Raw genomic sequence first — 23,158 nt, 5'->3', positions numbered from 1 at the left:
ACAAAGTATGACTTTATTTATTTAATAATTTGTCTTATCAAATTAAAATTTCAAAAGTATCTTTTAATATTTCTTATTTTTGGTATGCATCTTATTCGAATTCTCTGACGAATCATAAATACGTAGAAGATAAGCCATAAAGTAGATAGAAGAGACTTATAACAGAAACAGCGTATCATGCTATATGCTTGACATATTTTACCAGGAACGAGAGCTTATTAGGTTACGAGATCTATCTGGAAATACGGGGAACGAGTAAGCACGGAGTGAAATGATAGAAAATAGTAGAGCGGTTAAACGAAAGTTAGGGGAGGGAGGTAGAGGGTAAAGACCAGGTGAATCCAGGTCATATCGGGCGAGGAACCAGTAACACCGGGTCATGAGCCACCCTTTTCCACCCTGTTTTAACTAGGTCACTTGTCAAGGCCTTTTCCCTTCTCACTGAACGAACGTTAACCCAAAACGAACAAAGTTGAAATAAATTAGAAAAAAATGTTTAATAAGAATATAAAATTTCGATATACATGTTTGATATGTTTATGTGTGATGGCAAAGTGCTTGATATATATGTATATATATACATATATGCGTCGTTAGCAATATGACTGATAAAAATAATTTTTTTGTCGGTGAAAAGATAATTAATTTCTTCGGTTCTGATTTTCACGGATGCGTAGATGAAGTACAGCACTAGAAATGCTGAGAGGTACTGAGAAACCTAGCAAGCATTTGCAACAGTAGACTCAGCATTCACGAATACTTAGTATAGGATGTAAAGAAATTAGAAAAATTGTAATGACAGTTAGTTAGAAATTTCAAGAGTATGAAAATTAGAATTCAAAAGGATGTCAATATCGTTTATGTTCAAATAAAAGTCATTAACCAACATTGATGCTATTATTTGATAAATAAAATTTTTAATGAAAAATATCAAATTTTAGAAAAAAAAAATTTTTTTTGATTAATGCTTTCGCACACCACTATTGATTCTTTTTGGTGAATACTGTATAGTGTATTCAAAAAAATAATTTTCTCACAAAAAAGATGAAAGTGTTATTATTGACTTTTGGTTGATAAACTAAATTTAAAAACACGTACTTACTTAAAGTAATATGAATTTTTATAATCAATTTATAAAAAATAAATAATCTAAGAATATTTTTATTTTAATAATGAAAAATGCATAAAAAAATAATGAAAAATTATTTTATTGAAATAATAATAATATAATGAATTAATATGTATTTTCAAAAATGTTTCTTTACTTTAATTTTTATATTATTCAGTTGACGTCAAACTTATTAAAAACTATATAATAATAATAATCCTACAAACCTACAGAAACATTTTAAAAATAATTATAAGTCTTATTACATTATTCTAATGAAAAAAACACAAAAAATTATTGATTGCCTTAACTGTCGAATAAATTTATAATAGTTTTCCTTGTTTTTTAAGATTTTTTTTTTTTTGAAATCTTGTATCATACAGAAATTATTATCATATTGACTTACTGTTACTATTGAAAAATATGAAAACAATGTTTACTATTTATTATATATAAAAATCTAATATTTCTTATTACACATTAAATATTTGTAATATAATCTACATAAATATTTTATATTAATTATATTATAAATATTTTTAATGTAATTAAAATATCTAAAGAATTAAAAAATTTGTGATTCAAATAAAATTTAAGTAAACACCATCAGTAACAATATATAATATGTTAATGACATCTCGCACAATTTTATACTGTAATAATTACATAAGTTTTACGCACGTGTAAACACGAGAATACTAGTAATCAGTCAAGAACGTATTATAACACATTATTGATTATTTTATCAAAAAACTTAACGCGTTTCATAATAGCTGTATTATAAATTATAATTGAATTAAAATATTTAAAAATCTAGAAAATTGTGTTTTTCTATATATATATTTTTTAGTACAATTAAGGTAAATATTATTAAACACAAATTATATATACGCTGCAGATTCTTCTAGCATGAATAATATTTTCGTTGTTTCGAATAAGCTGCTGTACTGAAAAAAAGGGTTACATTAAAGGAAGTTGTGATTCAACCAATATATAGGGTGTCTGAAGTTTTACAAATGGTAAAAACATTATAATTGTATTCGATGCTCAAAATTAATACAAAGAAAAATGTCATATAAAAATAGGGTATTTAAAGCTTTATTCAAAAATTATAACATGAATAGTATATTTATCTAAATAAACTATTCAAAATGTTACCCGTCTATGAGAGTATAAGTTCAACACCACTGCAGTAAGCTGTTGTTCGGACATAGGAAATTTCTTGTGGATTTCTATTATTTTCTACAACTGCATCCTTAATTACTTTTACCAGTGTAACTATCTTAGTTGTATAAATTTCTTGTTTTAGTTTTCTTCACAAATAAAAACCAAGTAGGGTGAGGTGATTCTAGGTAGCCAAGCTATTGTTCAGAGAAGAATAGCTTTATTCATTTCTAAATAGTAAACATAGTACACAGAATCGCTAAACATCATCTTTAATCAGAACACTTAGACAGTTATACAATTTATGTTATAACTTTTGAATAAAGCTTTAAGTAACCCATGTTTGTATAACATTTTTTTCTCTTATTTTTGAGCGTAAAATACACTTTCAACGTTTGTACGAAAAAAACTTTAGACACCCTGTATATATAAACATCAAGCGTATATTTTATACTCTGTGGATTTTAATATCACTTGAAATAAATTCAAATAATACGAACAACATCAAATAGTAGATGTTATTAATACTAGCATTATATATAAGGCTAATTTACTATTTACAAAAATATAAGAAATAGAGATAATTAAAAATGATTATTTAAAATAAATATAAATAATGAAATAGATACACAAGATTTATGATATTAAATAGAATTAAACAGATATATATTTCCCATATTAGGAAAATTATTTATTATTTATGTTGATTTTGAAATCATTGCAATTAAATTCCATTGATCAGTTTTGTGTCTAATCTTTTATGGATGCATAATTGCATAAGTATTTTTTTGTATAAAAAAATGCCAATTAATAATAATAATTATTATTATATGTTATTTTTTATATTTAGATTTATTAGATAGAATTTGTTCTCATTACAAAAATTATCATAATGAAAATTAATATTATTCACAGTGTTCTTTATTATCATGTAGATAAAAAATGTAAAAAAATAATAATTATTAGGCGAATAAACGAATAATTTTTTGTTATGAACTTAGTTGTATTTTAGCTCTATATTTTTAAGACAATTATTACGTTTTGTATTATTATTGATATTTACCTAATTACGCTTATGTTGTTAATCCTTAGAATTAAATTATATTTAAGAAAACTAATGAAGCGTAGTTGTTTTATATTTTTCGTTTTTAGATTGATATTTATTTCGATAATTAATAAATCGAAAAATTATTCATTACTGAGCGCATTTTAATGAGTTCGCCTCCCGTTTTTCATTAACGTTTTTCTCTTTATTTTCTTTTCAAAATGCATACGAGTAAACTATTGAGGTAAAAAGTGAAATATTTTCTGATATATATTCAGAATTACTCGATTCGATATTTTTCGGCCAAAAAAATATTTATTGTAACTTATTATTAATTATATATATATATATATATATATATATATATATATATAAATTTTTATATATTATATATAATATAATTTATAATATATATTTATTGTAACTTATTTATTCATGAAAAAAATTAGAGAAATAAACTTATGTTACTTTTTATAAATTATCAATATAATTTGAAAAATCATATTTATCATTTCATTATTAAATTGAAAAGAAAAGGCTTGATATTATAGTACAAATTAATTATTCAATTGATATCATATTGAAAAAAAAATATGTAACTAAATTTGCTGCGATACAGAATGATTGATAAAATGAGAAATAATTTGTTTAATATAATAATATTATTAAAATTATGACCAAATAATATAAATACATTTATTTTTTAATTAGTTTAATAACTAATTGTAAAAAGTTTAAAATTAACAATATAAATACTTCTAGTCGAAGTTTTTCGTTGAGATGGAATATTTTATTGTCAGAGTAAATTTCCTTGATTGATTATACCAGGCGTAAAACAAAATTATAATCGTTTTTCTTTGAAATTAAATAACACAGAAAATTTTAGTGTGACAAGACTCGAAACAATGATCAATACGCAAACTGATATTGCATTCTTTGCCTTGATATAGATAAAAGCATACATATATGCATTTATTACACTGAAAGGGTTAATCCTTTATTTCTTCTAACACCTGTTTGATAATTCAGCAACTGGGTTAATAACACATATATAGCATTTTAATCGATAACACCTGTGCACCACAGTATTTACAATTAGAACAATGGGTTTGAATGCGAGTGTATATGAGTTTGAAAAGACAAATCCTTAATATATGTAAATAATATTGAGGTAAAATAGTAAAATGAAAACAATTTCCTTAATAAATAGTATAGCTAACGTTATGAACAATTAGGATAATTACATTTGTTTCCACTGTTAATTAAATATTAGGAAATAGTTAACTACATTGTAAATAAACAATTTAGTTACTTTTATTTTCCAATAATAATTGATAACAAAATGTTATGTATTATACTGTTTTAATTATTTCTTTCCTCAAACAAAAAATTGTTTATTAATTCAGTAATGAGGAATAATATACGGGTTTCGATCGGTGATACGTATACAACAAAATATTTAGAGGGTTAGGTATGAGAATAAGAATATGTGTGTGTCAAATGAATATGAATTTAGAAGTACGAATCCTAGATAATAAATAAAACTAATGGTGAGTAAAATAAATTGAGAAACAGTTAGTCTAATTGTTAATATAATTAACTTTATGACCAGCTGATACAAATACGTGGCAAGTTTAGAGTACTTTATAAATATTATTTGAAGCATGTTACTATATTATATTTATATTATATATATATAATTTATAATATTATTAAATTATATCATGCGTATTGATAAATATTAATTGACGCAATTCTATCAATATTTGTTATAAAATTGTGGAACCTTTCAAATATTACTCACTTTTAATTAAACGTTCAATAAAAAGTACCCTGAATTTTTCAATAATTTTTAAAAATTTTATTTACAACAAATAACACACATAAACGAAATAATATTATTAATTACAAATTTAGAATTGACAAAACAAAATCAGATTTAAAGAAAAATACCAGACCTCTTTTAATGATAAATATTATGTAATCCTATAGTATGAGATTGTGTTCAGTTACGATATTCGTGTTTTCTTTTTTAAAACAATTATAAAAAAAAAAAAAAAATATTGTAACTATGATGAATAAGAACAATTCTTTCTCATATTGCAGTTTAGATTTCAGATCTGCAAAAGTGATATAATATCAGTTACATATCGATTCTATGATCGTTATTTTTTCGATTCTGCATCTCTTATAATTCACTTCAATATAGAATATAACAAAATATATAGATGCACAGTATATACAAATATAATATTGATTCAATTTTGGTTTTATAGTTATTATTTTTCGGTTCTTATCGATTCGAACAGTAGCCAAAACATAACTACAAAATATTAGTTATAAAAACAATATACAATCGATGCATGATTCTAAAGAACTGTAATAAAAACTGGTAAAGAGATAAAAAATAATTGTTATAGAAACAATATGGAACAAATATAATATTAGTTTTGATATATTTATAACTTTCTCACACCAGAGTACTACAGTTTGTACTACTCGTAGTTCCCGCATGTTGGTTCCACTAGGCGGTTCGTAATTTTGTTGATCAAAATTGTAACCTATACTAAATCAAAAAAATAAAAATTGAATGGGTACCTAAAAGAATAACTTATAATAAATTATTTGTTATGAATGTTAAAAATTGCCAAAGCTTGCAATACATAACAGAAGCCCTTCATCCAGACATCAAATCAATTGTAAAACCATTATAGAACCGATGTATTATCAGTTCTAATATTGAAACCAATATGAGATAAAATCGTAATACTTAGAATAATTATAACTTAGTTCTTTTAAGTATTTCAATCTTACATTATTCGATATATAAAAATTTGAAACAGTTATTTTCAGAGTACAACTTAAGCCCCTAGTCTTAAGCCTTTATCTGTATTTCTATACAGGGTGTATCTTGTAACTGGGACAGGCAATAACTTCTTTTTAAGTAACAATAGAGAAAAATGATAAAGAAAAAGGTATATGGCACAAAACATGTCACCTTCCTATGACCTTACTTTTTTTGAAAATGCATCGATGCACCCTCTAGATGCAGTTGCACTTATTTTTTAAATGAAACACTACATTTCTTTTTATACTGTTCAATTCCTTTCTTTATTCTGCGTAAAGAAGTATTAAGTGAAGGTCATCGAAATGTCAATAGTCTACGAGATATTTGAAGTTTTATATCAGTAATGTATTTTATTACAATAAATGTTCGAATGTTCCTCCATTGCATTATAAACATTTTCTAATGCGTTTTTTTACATTTTTCATTACATTTTTCGTAAAAGTGAATTCATCTGTCCATAATATTCTTTGTGCAAAATTTTCCCTTCGTTGTACTTGTCTAAGAAAAAATTGATAAAAATGCATTGTTCTAATATCATCCTCCACATGTAAAGTGTGTCCTATCGAATAATGATATGGATGATATTTATATTCTTTTAAAATTCGCATTACAGAACTTTGACTAATATTTCATTCCCTGACTATTTCTCGTGACGAAGCATTGGGATTCCCTGTTACGTATACCAATACATTGACAATTATTTGTTCACATTGAACCATTGGTTTTTCAACTACTCGCTTTGGTTTAACAAATGAACCGTGGGCACTCAAATTTTGTTCTATTTTATGAAAATATGATCGTTGCGGCTGCCTGCGATTAGGATATCTCTGATGACATGCATCTTTGGCGGTAACTGAATTTTTATTACATTCCACAAACACAATGAACATATCCACTCTTTCGTCGTTTGTAAAGAATAACTTAGCGATATCTAAGCAAATACTCGAAAATCATGACGCTTTATTGATAACTAATAATCAACTGACTGAAATGTAAATCAAAATATTATGGATTCTAGCTAGTAAGAAAAACATTGGCAGTCAAAGATAAATACAAAATAGTAAATACGGCATTGGTAGTATGTACAATCCGTATTAAGAGTTTCAGCACTTATTGTAATAAAATACATTGCTGATATAAAACATCAAATATCTCGTAAACTATTGACATTTCGATGACCTTCACTTAATACTTTTTTACACAGAATAAAGAAAGGAATTGAACAGTATAAAAAAAAATGTACTGTTTCATTTAAAAAATAAGTGCAACTGCATCTAGCGGTTGCATCGATGCATTTTCAAAAAAAGTAAGGTCATAGGAAGGTGACATGTGTTGTGCTATATACCTTTTTCTTTATCATTTTTCTCTATTGTTACTTAAAAAGAAGTTATTACCAGTTACAAGATTCACCCTGTATAATACAGTATTCTATATAATACGTAATATTTAGAATAATTATGACATTTTATTAGTACTTTTAAATATTTGAATTTTACATTACTTGACATAAAAATTTGAAACAGCTATTTTCACAGCACAATATAAGCCCCGAGTTTTAAGCCCTTATCTGTATTTCTATCTATTAGCTTGTACTGGTAACTAATACATGTTTACTTTAATGCCTACCCGATTTTACGATGTCGCTATATCATGGCTCCTACTATAGATAGTCCCGTATAAGCCTTAAGCTGCTCGGTGTGGTATCATCGGATTGTTATCTGGTAGGACGGATACAGATAACCCCCATATAACAGAACACTCCTATAACATGACCTGAGAACTAGGGAAATTTCAATATAACACAAGGAAGTAGTGAGAGAATTTAAATACAAATATTATATTTTGTAGGAAAATGATAAATGACTTTATTAAAACCTGAGTACTATGTCACATTTGTTTACAGAACTTAATAATATTAAAATCATAAATTTTTATATGTAGAATAAATTATTAGTTTATTATACAATTTATAAAAAATAATTTGATTTATTAGAAAATTAACATTATTTCTACCGAAGGTGTCAAACAACACTTTTTAAAATTTTTGGCTGAAATTATAATCATTAGATTATTTGATTTTTATAAATAAATTTTTGACTATTTCTATAATCGTTGTTGAAATTATTATATATGATATCTTTTTTTTCAATATTAAATTAATTATTAATAATTATTCTTATGATATTAGAGATTAGTTATACACACGTCAAAAGACACCTTTTTAAAAAGTTTTTTAAATTATTTCTGTCGAGAACTATCGACGATATCAAAGACACGACACCTTTCTTGAAAAATTTCTACGTATGTTTTTTCACAAACGGTTAAATATCTAGCTTTTTTAAAAAAAGTTAAACGAATATACTCAAGAACTATTACAAGTGTGCAAGGTTTGGAAAAAATTCGAGAGGGGTTACTCTGACGGTTCTCTTGTAAGCGCCCACAAAAGTACCTGTTCCCATTATTTACAGTCGATAAATCTAATCATAAGTATTTTAAAATCCTTGTACATATTTACTTTATGAATAAGAGATCCTATGGTATATCTTACATTTTTTTTATTAATAATAATAATCAATTCTCAGCCGAGAATTATAAGTAATTTTTGCTGACGTCATGTATTGACATAAGTTGTTAAAAATAATATTACAAAGAGATAAGTGTAAACTGATATAACTGTTATAATATAACCATATTATTATTTAAGAAAATTGTATTCCTAGGTAGCAAGGGTAGAACCTTTTTAGTCTACGTACTAAATTAGTTTCCCAGAAAATTATTAAATAGATTTTTCGGATGATTTGCTAAATTATTTGTTTAACATTTATTGAAGTTTAAATGTTTCTTTTATAATATAATAGAAATTCCCCTAAATATTTATGGATTTGTTCATTAGTTACGTACCAAGAAGCACTGCAAATTTATAATATATAATAAAATAATTTAGAATAAATATATCATGTTATATAAATTAGAATAAAGATTTTTACTTGAAAACTATTAATATACAGTCAAACTTTGCGTTACGAATAACTTGGTTTACGAATGTTTCGCAAGATGAGCAAAATATTTGAATTTAATAAACGAATGATCTTTTGCAATATGATCAGTATGAATACGCTTGTCGTCTGCTAAGTGTATTCGTAATAAGTAAAGTATAGATTAAAATGTTTAATTTTCTCTTAGTATTTTTTATTTCATATCATTTTCATATAAATAAATAAGTGTCTTATTTTCCATTATATTTTCTTACGACGAAATTCGCTTTGATATATGGGTGCTTTGGACTAAAAGGACATTTCTAGAATGAATTATGATCGCTAACCGAGATTACACTATAATGTGTTTAGAATGTAGACAATTAAAAAATAAATACCCATCTTAATTACATATTTAATGAGTTAAATTTGAATGCTTCGTTTATAATAAATTAGTTAAACAAAGACCAAAATAATGTACAGAAAACACCTTTACGTTAAAATATCAGTAGTACACCTGTACCAGGGTGAATTGCAAATACTACATAGTAGTTTTAATTGAAATCGTTGTAAAATTTCGATGTTAGAATTACCAACATTTCCCCATAATGTATTTTATATGAACAATATCTATTGAAACGAAGAAATACAGAAAGACATTCTTGTCAGCGGAATTTGAGAACAGTGTAGTTTAATATGAAAAGCTGTTAGCTATGTGTTGAATAGACATAGCAGCACCTTAGCACCAAGCTGATAAAGTGTATTGATTGTAATTAACGAAACGACTTTAAATATACTTTAATGTATATTTAAACAGCTTACGTCGAATCTTCTGAAATATTCTGAAATGGCAATTGTCCATCCTTCCCCCTCCCCCTCTTTCTACTCTTAGCTTCGTATAATGAACTCCTACTCTTAACTTCGTATAATGAGCCCCCTTTTAAAACTTTCGTACTATTCTTTTGCCAGACGTTCACAAGGACACATTTTTGGACACAATTTATCATTCATTGTTGCATCAAAAAAAAAACCCTTGTAAACTACAGCAAAACGAATTTTATCGAGTGTGAATAAATATCTCTATATTTAATTCTAACAATCGATAAAACAACTCGCAAAATGTTTCACGAGACAAATTGAGGTAAAATTTTGGGAGTTAAATAAAAAAACGTGTTGTAAAAAATTCAGTTGTAATCTCGATTATTCGTTGAACCATGATTTATTTCGCTATTTGTCTTCTGATCACGCTGGTCAATCAAAATTCTATTGTTCATGAATTACAAAAGTCTCAGAAAACCACCAAAGAGAAACGAATTTCATATTTTTCAACGTTTCTAAGATACATAATCTAAAAAAATGCTAAGAATATTTATAAATAAGGCATACCTACACGTTTTAACCATAAACAAAAATTAAAAACGAAATTTATAAATGTACTTTTCAGAAGCTTACAGTTACAGTACTTTATAAAATGAACTAATAAATTAATCTCTAGATTTAACTCTGATTGAACTATTATGGGAAGAACTTGATAGAGTTGCACGAACAGAACGTCTTACTAACTCGTTATGGTCTGTTAATGACATTAATAGTAATGACATAATGTTAATGATAGGGTTCATACACATGAATTCAAGCCGAAACATTAGATAAATTAGTAGTAGCTGCAATACAACAGTCATCAGAACTAAAGGTTTTCACTTTAATGAGAAATTATTACAGCTAAAACAGGAATAGTATAAAGCCAATTATTATATAGTGCATTCCCAAATGGATCTAACACTCAGTATGATTGTATTACTTTACATGAAACAAATAATTAATTTTGATATTTTACACAAAAATTACATTTCTTCTATCTGTTTTCAGACTTTTAACAATCACTGTTTTGTTTGATTAATTATTGATTATTTTAATAAAAATATTTCTTTTTACTATACAGAAATAAAATAGCATTGTTTTTTTAATTGTTGGAAAACTTTCATCCTGTTCGCATTTTTATTCCATGTAATACGTATTAGTTTAACACAACCATTTTATAGAAATTTAACCATTAATAACTTTTAATAACACTTAATCAAACTAAATTAAACCTAACATTTTTTAGATCGTTTATTATACTTCTCATCTTCCAACGTAATATTATTAGCCCACAGTTTTCATAATATTCAATAATACAATAATGAGTAAATACAAAAGCTTTATTATCGTGCCATAAAGAGCTACATGCAATATCATATAACTATTTCATAGTTCTCATCATAACTGATGATAGGACATAATTCGTTAGGCTAGAGGCATTAAAAGCTCACCGTAGATGAAATAGGCATTAAAATTTACTGGATATAAATCCAACGGATATTCACTCGCAAGATTCATTAAAATAAAACGATAAAGTTGTTCGTTAAAATTTTAATTGATGTTTTTTTTCCTACAATAATTAAAGTTTGTCTTTGTTTTTACGAGTAATCCAGGTAATAAAGATCGTTTGCGCATAATTGCAAAACAGGTTATTTTTTCTTCTTCCAGTTTAAACTTGATCCATCTTCTAAACCCTGTTATCTTGATACTGCAAAAATCACGTACTTTAATACGTACTGTTTGTGTCATTAAAATGAATCCTACTGTATTACGTTTTGCTAACTGTTGATGTAAAATTTTCGATCAGTTCTTGGGTGAGAAACTTTTTATTGTTAAAAGTGATGAAGCAATGTTGCTTACAGTCAAGAATTGATCGAATGAACTTACACATTGGTGAAAAATATAACAGATGAATTTATGAAAAAATAAATAAAATTATTTTGTTTAAAAAAAAAAATATATTTATACATATAAAAATTCAGTGTCACAATGTTTGTCTACTTATAACTCTGAAACTACTCAACCGATCTTAATGAAAATAATTCTTATTTTCTGTGATTTGTTAATACTTAGAATATAGGATAGTATTTATCGCGATTTTTTTTATTCTTTATTGCTAATTTAAGGATTTATTATTTAGAGGTTATGTAGATCTTTAGGTTTTGTAAGTATTCAATAGATGGCGCCGTATTTCAATTCAATTATTTCAATTTTTTTATTACTCATGCGGGATAAGTAGAATCTTAGCCCCCGCTGTTGCGGTTGAAAAATAGCTAGTTACCCATATTACAATTACAACATGAGTTTTGAGTAAATCAAACGTTTATTTGTGTGCGATAAGTTTACTTGTCACACGCAAATTTTACTTAGCTCACGTAAATTATATTTTGTGTATACAAATTGATAGACAAAAAATAAACAAAAAATATAAAACGAAAAAAAGAAGACTCTTTGACTCTTTTGTCTCAAATATGAGACGAATAAAATGTAAAATTAAAAATTTTATGTTATTTTGTATTTAATTTTAACTTTTGAAAATTATATGTAAATATTAATTTAACTGCATTTAATAATTTAGTATTATATTAAATCAACGTGTTTTAACAAAGCCACAGCTACGTGTGTCCGGGGCATCTAGTACATATATTTTAATATTAAAATCTTTTTCTAATTTCTTTATGCAAAATAATTCTTATTATTTAAATTACCCTTTTTAATAAAAATCAAGTTCATTGAATCTTATTTGATACAAAACAAAATATTCATTACTTCAAATAAGCTTTATGGGGCAAAGTAAGAGAAAAAAATAATTTGATCTATTTCGAATGATAAGAAGTTACTATAGTTAATATTAATAATATTTCAACTTGAATAGCATTCTATTTAAACTTTTGTTAAGAGATATCTTTCTTCTTGCTATTTTATGCGAAAGATGTTGCCATTAAGATGGAAATTCCTTTGAAAGGAAAGATCAATCAAATGCACTTTAAATCAAATCCGATGGATGCTTCTGGTAATAAACGTCGCTCATGGGACGTCTATTTCAATCCATTAGTCTCTAATAAGATTCTACATGGCACTTCGCTCGGAATATCATTTCTCATTTCTGTTTTTTTCTTTTTCTTTTTTTTTTTCAAAGAACGCATTAAAATAATATCTTTCATTAATGTCGTCTACTAAAAATAACTTTTCTTCAACTTTAATTACGGGGGAAGAGTAGTGTAATAATTAAAAAATATATGTTTATCTTTTGTATCAAATTATTTAAAACAATAGAATAAGATAACAACAAGAAATATAATAATGCTTTAATAGGTATAAATGAAACGTTAGACGTAAAATATTAATAATAAGATTAAGAATAATCAAGCAAACATCGTTCTTTTCTTCAACGAAGCGTAAAATCATTATTCGGTTTTCTCACATTATAGTTTATACTATTTATTTTGTTCTCATCTTAGTACTAGATTGTAGTAAAGCATCAAGAAGTGAAGAGAGTGAAGCAGAAAATTGTGAAATTAACAAAATTGTGTGGTACGTGTTTATAGTCAAACTTAAAGTAATGAAGAAATAAATATTATTATACTTATTTATTTTTCTTCGGTGTATATTAAAAATTAAAATATTTTTACCTAAGCTTTGCTAAACTTATATTATAATTATATATTTTAAGGAGGTTTACAGAGTTGAAAATTAAGCCACATTCATTACAACAACTCTAACTCAAATGTTTAAATCGTTCAAAAATTACAGAGAAATCAAAGAAGTTAAAAAAACCAAAAGCTCAACATTTTTACGAATACCAATTAAAAACAGGCTGAAGATATTTCAAGGTTTTTGAAAATAAATACAGATAAAATAATTAACAATTTTTAAAAAGTAAACACGTAATTAAAAAAAATAAATTACAAAACTAAATATGCGACAGCAAATAACTGCTAACTTTATTTAATGGAGAATTAAAACCAAAAGAAAACAATTAAAAAAATATTACACATAACACAAGAAAGCTATTAAACGTACTAATTAAATTTGAATCACCGAAAGTAAAACGTGACATATCACAATGCTTTTACCCTCATTTGTCAAGCATATGATCATAAGACAAATGATTGTAATAGATTACTGGCTTGAATTAAATGTGCTGGAAATAATAACTTTCTGCTCATAGAAGTACGAAGGAGAAAATTTATAGAGCATTTTTATGTTTTATGCTACCTTATATAAAATTGTAAACTTCCTTAAAACATATTTCCGACATTATTTACAATTTTTTGTATTTAACAATTATTAATAAATTTTTTATGTGATATTTAAAAAAAGATGTTTAAAAACGTTTGATTTTGTGCTATTAATTTGCAAATTTTAAAAAATTTCTAGTTTGTAAATAATTACAAGTCAAATTATTTTCTAACACCAATTGTAAGAAAAAGAATTGCATACTATTTCCAATAACAACAATTAATTTACTCTTACCAAATATCATAACACCTTCTTTGTGAAAATATCAACTCTTTAACTTTATTATAATCTACTTTTTAATTTAATAGTACCTAAGAAATTTATTTATAAATAATTCCTGAATGCAACATAATCTCATACATATATCTGTAAAAAATTTCGATATTCATATTTACCCGTTAATTAAGGCAACATCTTTGAAAAGTGTGTATATAAATTATTTCGTCAAGATATATCAATAAGGAATATACTCGCTAAACACAGTTTAAAGATTTTTTGGAAGAAAACATTTCAGAATAGAAATTCAGAAAACTGCTTTCCCAATTGTTTAAAAATATTAAAATTATATTACCAATCTTTACATGATACGAATTAAATTGCAATAATAGCAAATCAAATAATAAAACTATTTAAAATAATTAATAATTAATTCTATAATAACTATAATACAATACAACTAATAAGACATATAATTAAAATAACGACACGTCAAAATAAACTTAAACAGAAATTACAGGAACTTAAAGTATTTATTTACTCACATGATTTCAATATTATAATAACTTTGAGAACTTATTTAAAAAAAAAAAATAAAAATTATTCAGAAATCTCATATTAAATTAAACTGTGTATTCCATTTTAAACAATGTGGCTAAATACCGTGGAATTACTTTTTCATTTAAGAAATGAGAATCTCAGAATAATTAGGAAGCTCATGGTTATCACAATTAATTGTAAAATAGTGGATTCAATAGTTACAGAATATAAAACTGAATCATTCAAGTTAGAAAGAATCATTAAATGCCAATTATTACAAAGAATGACAGAATTGAGTCATCATGAATTTGTTCGATTTGACAAATGAAAGATGACTTATTTAATTTAAAAATGTTATAACAGTTGTTGATACAGCGAAAGAAAAAAATATGGCATACTTAAAAAATATGTTCTGTGAAAAATAAGTATTTAAAAGACTCTTCTAAAAAATCAAATAAAAATCAGTAACGTGTCGTGGTTTTAAGACTTGAAGGATCTTAAATTTTTTATAATATTTTGTAAATGCAGTATACACTTGTTAAAGTAATATATTAAAATTACATTATAATTAAAAAAGAAATAAAACCTGTACAAATATTATTTATTAAAGATAATATTAAACATTTTACATTACTTACTAATAAAATCTATTCTCTTTGTTTTGTTTCTAACAAAATATTAAATAACTTTATCCGTGATGTTTGTAAGATTGTTAAAGATTAGATGGAACACAGAATAGTTCTAAATTACGGTAATAGCTCACATCTCATTATGACGCGCATATGCTAACACATGTAGCTACAAAACAACGTAGTAAACATGTGTCCTTCTAAATGCCACAAGATAGATTTTTATTATTTCTTATAAAAAGTAAGAGAATTTTATAAGATTAAATATAATATTATAACTAAATATAAATAAATAAATAAGTTTATTTATATATATATATATGGAAAAAAGTTGAGGTAATTGCAATTTCGCACTAGCTTTGAATAAACCACCTATGACAGATACTCACAAAGAAATGAAAAAAATACTATTGTAATCTACATCGGAACTATTGAATATGATAAAAAAATTTTCATGTTCATCTAAGCAATTCGAGAATTAAATCATACAGTAGTTCGTGACTCTATTACATATATAAATTAATTATCGATTGTAAATTAGTCAAGTGTTTCGATTTTGGACTAATCAATAAACGTGTTCAGTCTCGCTTATTGAATATCAATAATTGAACGTTCAAGAAAAATGTGAAAACGGTAATGAAAAAATTCAATAGGAACATAAATCATACATTCGAACCGAAGTGAGTGCTGCAATCATCACGGCGTTATCGATCTTTCAAACTCGAGTGCTTTCAAAGCTACCCTGAGTCTCGCTAAATATTTAATCGCGTTAAGCTTTGTTCCAAACTATTGGCAGAATCCTTACGTTTGAAAAAAATCCGATACTCGTTCGACGAGCACAAACACGGAATCAACTGAGGATTTTGAAATAAAGATAAAAAAAAAATTTTTTTTAATCGATAAATAAGGGAATAATGGACATTTCATACACTCTTTTTAAAACATGAGAAAGTGAATTTAGGAGAAAATGCAATTTAATTAAAAAACAAAAGTTTTTATAATTTACAAATTTTTTTCATACATCTTGGTAACAAATGGAAAAACAATACGAAGTTAAATTACTTCTTAATCAATGATTGTAAAAATGTATTATCATTCAAATGGTGAGGTTTACGGAAAAAGTATAAGATACCTTTTTTTGTAGAGCATTAAATTTTCTGTACAATCAATAAATAATGAGGTATGAATTTTAATCTATTGGACTGAAAAAAAAAATTAAAAACTGCGATGCGGAGGATCTTCCTATTAAAATTAAGAGCTCATATTGGGTGAGAATTCTTTTAAGGTGTCTAGGAACCAATTTTTGCGTGGCACTTGAAAAAAAAAAAATAAGTCATTTTTTTGACCCACCCTAATATTTATAATGGTTTAAAAAATTAACATTAGGATGATCGTTATTTAAATTTTGAGAAAAATTTAAATTAGCACTATCCTAAATTTAGCACAAAATAAATAAGGAAAATATAATTGTTTAATTTCAAATTTTATTAGTAATATTAATGTGTTGATTCATATCAGTTTCGATGTAAAATCGATAAACAACCGAAAATAATTAAACCAATATAATATAATATTATAATTTGTAAATTATATAATAATGTACTGTAATATTAAAATATTATTCTAATGGATCAAAACCGATATGGGAACGAATTTACCTACAGAAACAAATTATAACATTTGTTCGGTTCCCATAGTTTTTTCTTAGATAACTTTGTTATTATAGTTTTTAACTATTATTTGAAATATTTTTATATATCGTTAATTAAAACAAACATAGAAAACCACAAAAAAATATAATTATTTTACAAATCTCACATTTATAAATATTCAGAGTATTATGTTTGCTTTATAACATTTTTATAATTATGATAATGAAGAACAATGCTTAATAGCTAAATATTATGTTAAAAATTTAATTATACTTTATTAATATCAATCAGTTAACTCTCTTATTTCCTGCTTTTACATGTGATAGCCATTTTCATTCTTTATTTTCATATAACAGTTTATTTAAAATCTTATTAATGGTATAATGAATACTGTCACCTATAACAGATGATGTAAAAGTGTGATGTATGTATATTGGGTGAGATAGACAGCACAAATACATTAGTATATCTTAATTACATATTTAATGAGTTTAACTTGCTTTATTTATAATAAATCAGTTAAACACGGACAAAAATAATGTATAGAAAATGCGTGTACCTTAAAATTGTACATTCTATTATAACTGTAAATGCAGGGGAAATACAATATCTGATGATTGGTCATCTCTCGTTTTTAATATTATTTAAATATTTCTTTACATCGGTTTCAGTTAAATATTCTTTAAAGTAAGAATAATACAAAGTACATATTTATTAATATTATAAAACGTACAGAACGTACAACAGAAAACGCCTGTACGTTAGTATAACTGTAAGAACAGAAGAAATATCATTTTTGACGATTCAGAATCCTTTGTTTTAATTGTCATTTAAATGTTTTTTAGTATCAGAATCAGTTAAATATCCATTAAACTAAGAATAATAAAAATTACATTTGTTTAAAGTGATATATTTATTAATATACGTCGAATATTAAACAATTTCGATCTGATATTCTGAAAAATGTTTAACTCAAACAAATGTATTTTAGTTTAATTAATCTCAAATATTAGTAGAGTATATTAAAATGTTATATTTAGATTAAGAGATTGTTAATTAATCGATGGAAACGTATATTGTAATTTAAATGTACAGAGTATAAGTTAAACGTACCGTTCATTTTGAAATTCAACGTTGAACTGACCGTTTATCCTCAGTTGAAATTCTTTCATTGATTATGGTTTATATAACTTTTAGAAAAATAAATTCTATTTACTATGCATATTATTTTCGTTATATACGTGTAACCATCAGAGAAGAATCATATAAACAACGTTTAATAAAATAACTTTCACAGAGAACATCGAGTCATATCAGTTTATTGTTTGATTTTGCTCGCGCACACTACATGTTATGCTGACGCGAATCCGTTTTAAACTAACGTACAATTTTTAAGTTGCAATTATACGCGCGTTCTGTATGGAAAGTCTCCCAACGGTATATTAATAGTGGTTGAGTGGTTTTGCAGTATACTAAAGGCAATTCTTCAGTCAACAATGATTTTTTAACTTGAGTCTTGGCGACTATGCTACAATTGTTTGATGTGGTCTGTATAAATGTATGATGTGTAAAATGTATAACACAAAAATGTATAACGAATAGAGTATATAAGGATAAAGAGTATTTCGGACAGACGTATTAACAAAGTAGATGTATTACAAACAGACGTATTACGGACAGACGTCTCTTACTTGATTTCATATGTTTTTATATCTAAATTAGTTACACCCCTCTTGGAGAGGGAAAGAAAAAAATGAACTTAATAACCAATAGTAAAAGGGTCCACCCACCAGAATGTCCCCATGGGAAGGCTTATATTTTTGGGAAGGATTGTAGTGGGGGTTTTTAGGAATATAAGGAATTTCCTTTATGAATAGTATCCCTCCCATCTGTATTGGCTTATGTTTACTCAAGTATTGTATACCACTCGAAGGACCTCTGACACTGCACATATTTTTAGTCGCACCAATATGTTTCGATGGTCGTTGAATTGGTTTGAGAATTTATGACCATCATAATTTTTTTTAATCTTTGAGTGGAACCTTTTAAATAAACGACACCTTATACCTAAGGCTTAATATATTCTATGATATTTGATTTCATAAACTTAACAAATGGTTTTCTTCAACTGAAATTGAATATAAGAAAAAATAACTGAATATAAGTTTATCGTCTACAAATGATTTGGTACCGAACAGATTTCGAAGAGGAACTTATGTCTAACTTATTCTCTGTACATATAGATTACAATATATATTTTCCTTCGATTAATTAACAATCATTTTAGGTACATTTTAATATATTTTATTTTAATATATTATTATATATTATGTAATATACATTTTAATATACTCTACTAATATTTAATATTGATTAAACAAAAATACATTTGTTTTAACTTTTCTGACAAATGATGACTTTCAATTAAAAATTTTCCATTTTATATCGATATTGTTTAACATTCAAAGTATATTTATAAATATGTTATTTTAAAGCAAATATATTTTGTACTATTGTTACTCTAGTTAGTTTTAACCTGATTTTGATACTAAAAAATATTTAAATAACATTAAAAACATAGGATTATCAATCGTCAAACATAGAATTATATTGCTTTTACAGATAAACTAACATACACAATTTTTACCTACAGACGTTTTCCTTGCATTGTTTTTGTCTTTGTTTTAATAATTTATTATAAATGAAACATTAAAGTTAAACTCATTAAATATGTAATTAAGATAGGTATTTATTTCTTAATTGTCTTCATCCTAAACACATTACAGTGTATAATCTCGGTTAGCGAGAATAATTCGTTCCAGAAATGTGCTTTTAATCCAAAGTACCCATATATCAAAGCGAATTTTGTCCTAAAAAAAACATAATAAAAAATAATAAGGAAGAAAATAGGATAATAATTTATTTATATAAAAATGATATGAAATACAAAATATTATAATAAAAGAAAATTAAACATGTTAATCTACACTTTACTTATTACGAATACATTCAGCAGACAACAAGCGTATTCATACTGATCATATTGCAAAAGATCATTCATTTATTAAATCCAAATTTTTTGCTCGTCTTGCAAAACACTTGTAAACCAAGTTATTCGTAGCGTAAAGTTTGACTGCATATCAATAATTTTCAAGTAAACATCCGGTAAACACATAACGGTGTATGATTTTAAAGGGGACACACTATATATTTTTTATTCTAATTTATACATATGATAAACATTTGCAATGCCCCCCTGGTACGTAACTAATGAAAGAATCTATAAATATTTAGAAATTTCTATAATAAAAGAAACATTCAAACTTCAGCGAACGTTAAAAAAATCATTTAGTAAATTATCTGAATCCTCTAGCAAATAATTTTCTGAAAAACTCTAATTTAATACGTAAACTAAAAAGGTTCTATCCTTTCTACCTAGGAATAAAATTTTCCTAAATAATAATATTATTATACTGTAACAGTAATATTCGTTTACACTTACCTTTTAGTAACATTATTTTTAACAACTTATGTCAATATATCACGTCAGCAAAAATTACTTATAGCTTTCGGATGAGAATTGATTGTATTTTTCTCTATTAATAGAAAAAAAATACACATAATTGAGATAATTTTTCTTTTTTTTTTTATATTGTTGCAGAATGTCTAAAGAAAATGCAGCAGTGTGCGGTTGCGGTATAGCCGTAGATGTATCTAGAAGAAAAGTACCAGTCCCGTTACCCATATGGAGGCACGGCAAATCTGATGGTCGAAACTCGAAAAAACAAAACGATGGTCGTGGATCAAAACATAGAAATTCTGAAACTGGAAGCAGTAGTTCTGCGAGCGATCACTCAAAACCGATGACGAAGAGTAACAAACAAGAAAGACGTTTAAATCAAACGAGAAGGACTCGAAGCGCTGAACGGGTTGAATCTTATTACACATACATTGGTAAGTATAGCATTTAATCATGTTAAAACAACTTATTAAATATAATCTTTAATTCAAATTACTCTGTCACGTTATCGTACTTTAAAACAATTGGATACAAATTAGACTGTGACGAAATAATGTTTAAATTATACACGATAAACATAATAAGAAAAAAATTGCAAGACAATGGTTACCAAAGTGTATTATTATACAATTTTCATCATTTTAATTCCATTTGTGACTTTTTATTTGTGAGAAAATAATGGTTTTCGGCAGTTACCGTAAAATCAAAATGTCGTCTGTCCAATACCACAAATTCCTTATAGACGATAAACTTTATATTTGTTATTTTTCATAATATTCAATTTCTGTGAAACAGATCCTGCAATAAGCCTATGAAATAAAATATCATAAAATACGACAGGCAACAGGTATAAGGTATTGTTTACCTAAATTTTAAGAAATTCTAAAGGGCCATAAAATCCCAAACCATCTCAAAGATCAAAGAAACATATGGTGCGATGAAAACCCTTTATGTAGTGTCGGGCCCTTTGAAGGTTTCTGATTCATATCTAAGCACGTACGATACCATAAAAGGAAATAACATTCCAATATTCTCGATTACGTTTTTTTATGCATTGTTTTCACTACCAAAAATCATGGGCTGTACCCATCGGTGGACTATGGGGTGGATTCTCATGCTATTGGTCAATAAGATTAATAATCTCCTTCCCTCTCCAAAGGGGTGTACCTAATTTAGTTATAAAAGCATGTGAAATCACGTAAGAACTCACTGTCTGTCCGAAATACTCTTCATCGTTATACATTTTGTATACAGTCCACATTAAACAATTGTAACATAATCGCCAAGACTCAAATTAATAAATCATTGTTGACTAAAGAATTGCCTTTAGTATACTACAAAACCACTCACACCGTATTAATATACCGTTGGGAGACTTTCCGTACAGAACGCGCGTATAATTGCAACTTAAAAACTGTATGTTAGTTTAAAACGGATTCGCGTCAGCATAACATATAGTGCGCGTGAACATCGTCCGAAAATTAATGTAGAGAAATTAAATAAGGGTAGATATATATAATTTAATTTCACAATTTGAGAAAATTTGCAGTAATTTACAAAATGATCTATCCAACTAATTATAAACAATTAATTGAGTTTGTTCAATTACTTATTTTTGAAATCTAAAATTTCTTTGTTTTTTCTTTATTTTTTTTTTTTTAAACCCTTACGAAAAATAATTGAATATTTTGCAAAGTGTACGTATTAAAATTTGACTTATGATGCGTAGTGTGACGTTCCGCTACGATAATTCTATTTCGAATTTATTTTTCTTTTTTAATTGCCTCATTTTATTTTCAACATTCTTTCACGAAAAATTAACTTGGCATATAAAGGGCACCCTTCTGTTCCTTCGATTTCGATAAATCGATCACGTGTTAACCAAAAATGCAACACAAACATAATGATAGATGATTGATTCTTTCGCGTGGGAACGAAAAGGGGGGATTAGCGTGAAAATCATGATTAAACATATCATGAAAAAAAACAATTACAGTGAAGTAACCGATGCCTGAAAACGAAGATGTTGGAAAACGTAGAAATTCCTGCGTAAACCATAAGCGCCAGAACATCGTCAAAAAAATCCGAATTTACCTTAGCGGTTGTTACTATGTGCGAACCGAATCAATTATAGTGGCAAAACATCACATTTGAAATCTATTCTAATTCTAGTCTAATTCAGAAATCTATCTAATTCAGAAAATCTAAATTCAGAAAATTTATAAAAGTTCAAAATTACTGTTATATTATAAGATTAGACAAAAAACCCTATATTTATTACATATTACATCATAAGTGTAATTGGACCTTTATACATAAATATAAATAAAAATAGAAATAAAAAAAAATATAGAAAAA

General features: G+C 25.9%; 1 protein-coding gene across 1 annotated transcript in view; it reads left to right on the top strand.

Moving 5' to 3' along the window:
* LOC107065360 (uncharacterized) overlaps nt 1–23,158 on the top strand; it is a 183,347-nt gene that overhangs the window by 104,729 nt on the left and 55,460 nt on the right. The window contains exon 2 of the mRNA XM_015318978.2: nt 20,942–21,234. Coding sequence (XP_015174464.1) covers nt 20,943–21,234 — 292 coding nt within the window. The 5' untranslated portion in view covers nt 20,942. The remainder of the gene's footprint in view (nt 1–20,941; nt 21,235–23,158) is intronic.

This window comes from Polistes dominula, unplaced genomic scaffold (genome assembly GCF_049000335.1).
Source record: "Polistes dominula isolate Pdom_NZ unplaced genomic scaffold, Pdom_raw_medaka contig_21, whole genome shotgun sequence".
NCBI lineage: Eukaryota > Metazoa > Arthropoda > Insecta > Hymenoptera > Vespidae > Polistes > Polistes dominula.
This window is presented reverse-complemented; position numbering and strand designations above follow the sequence as displayed.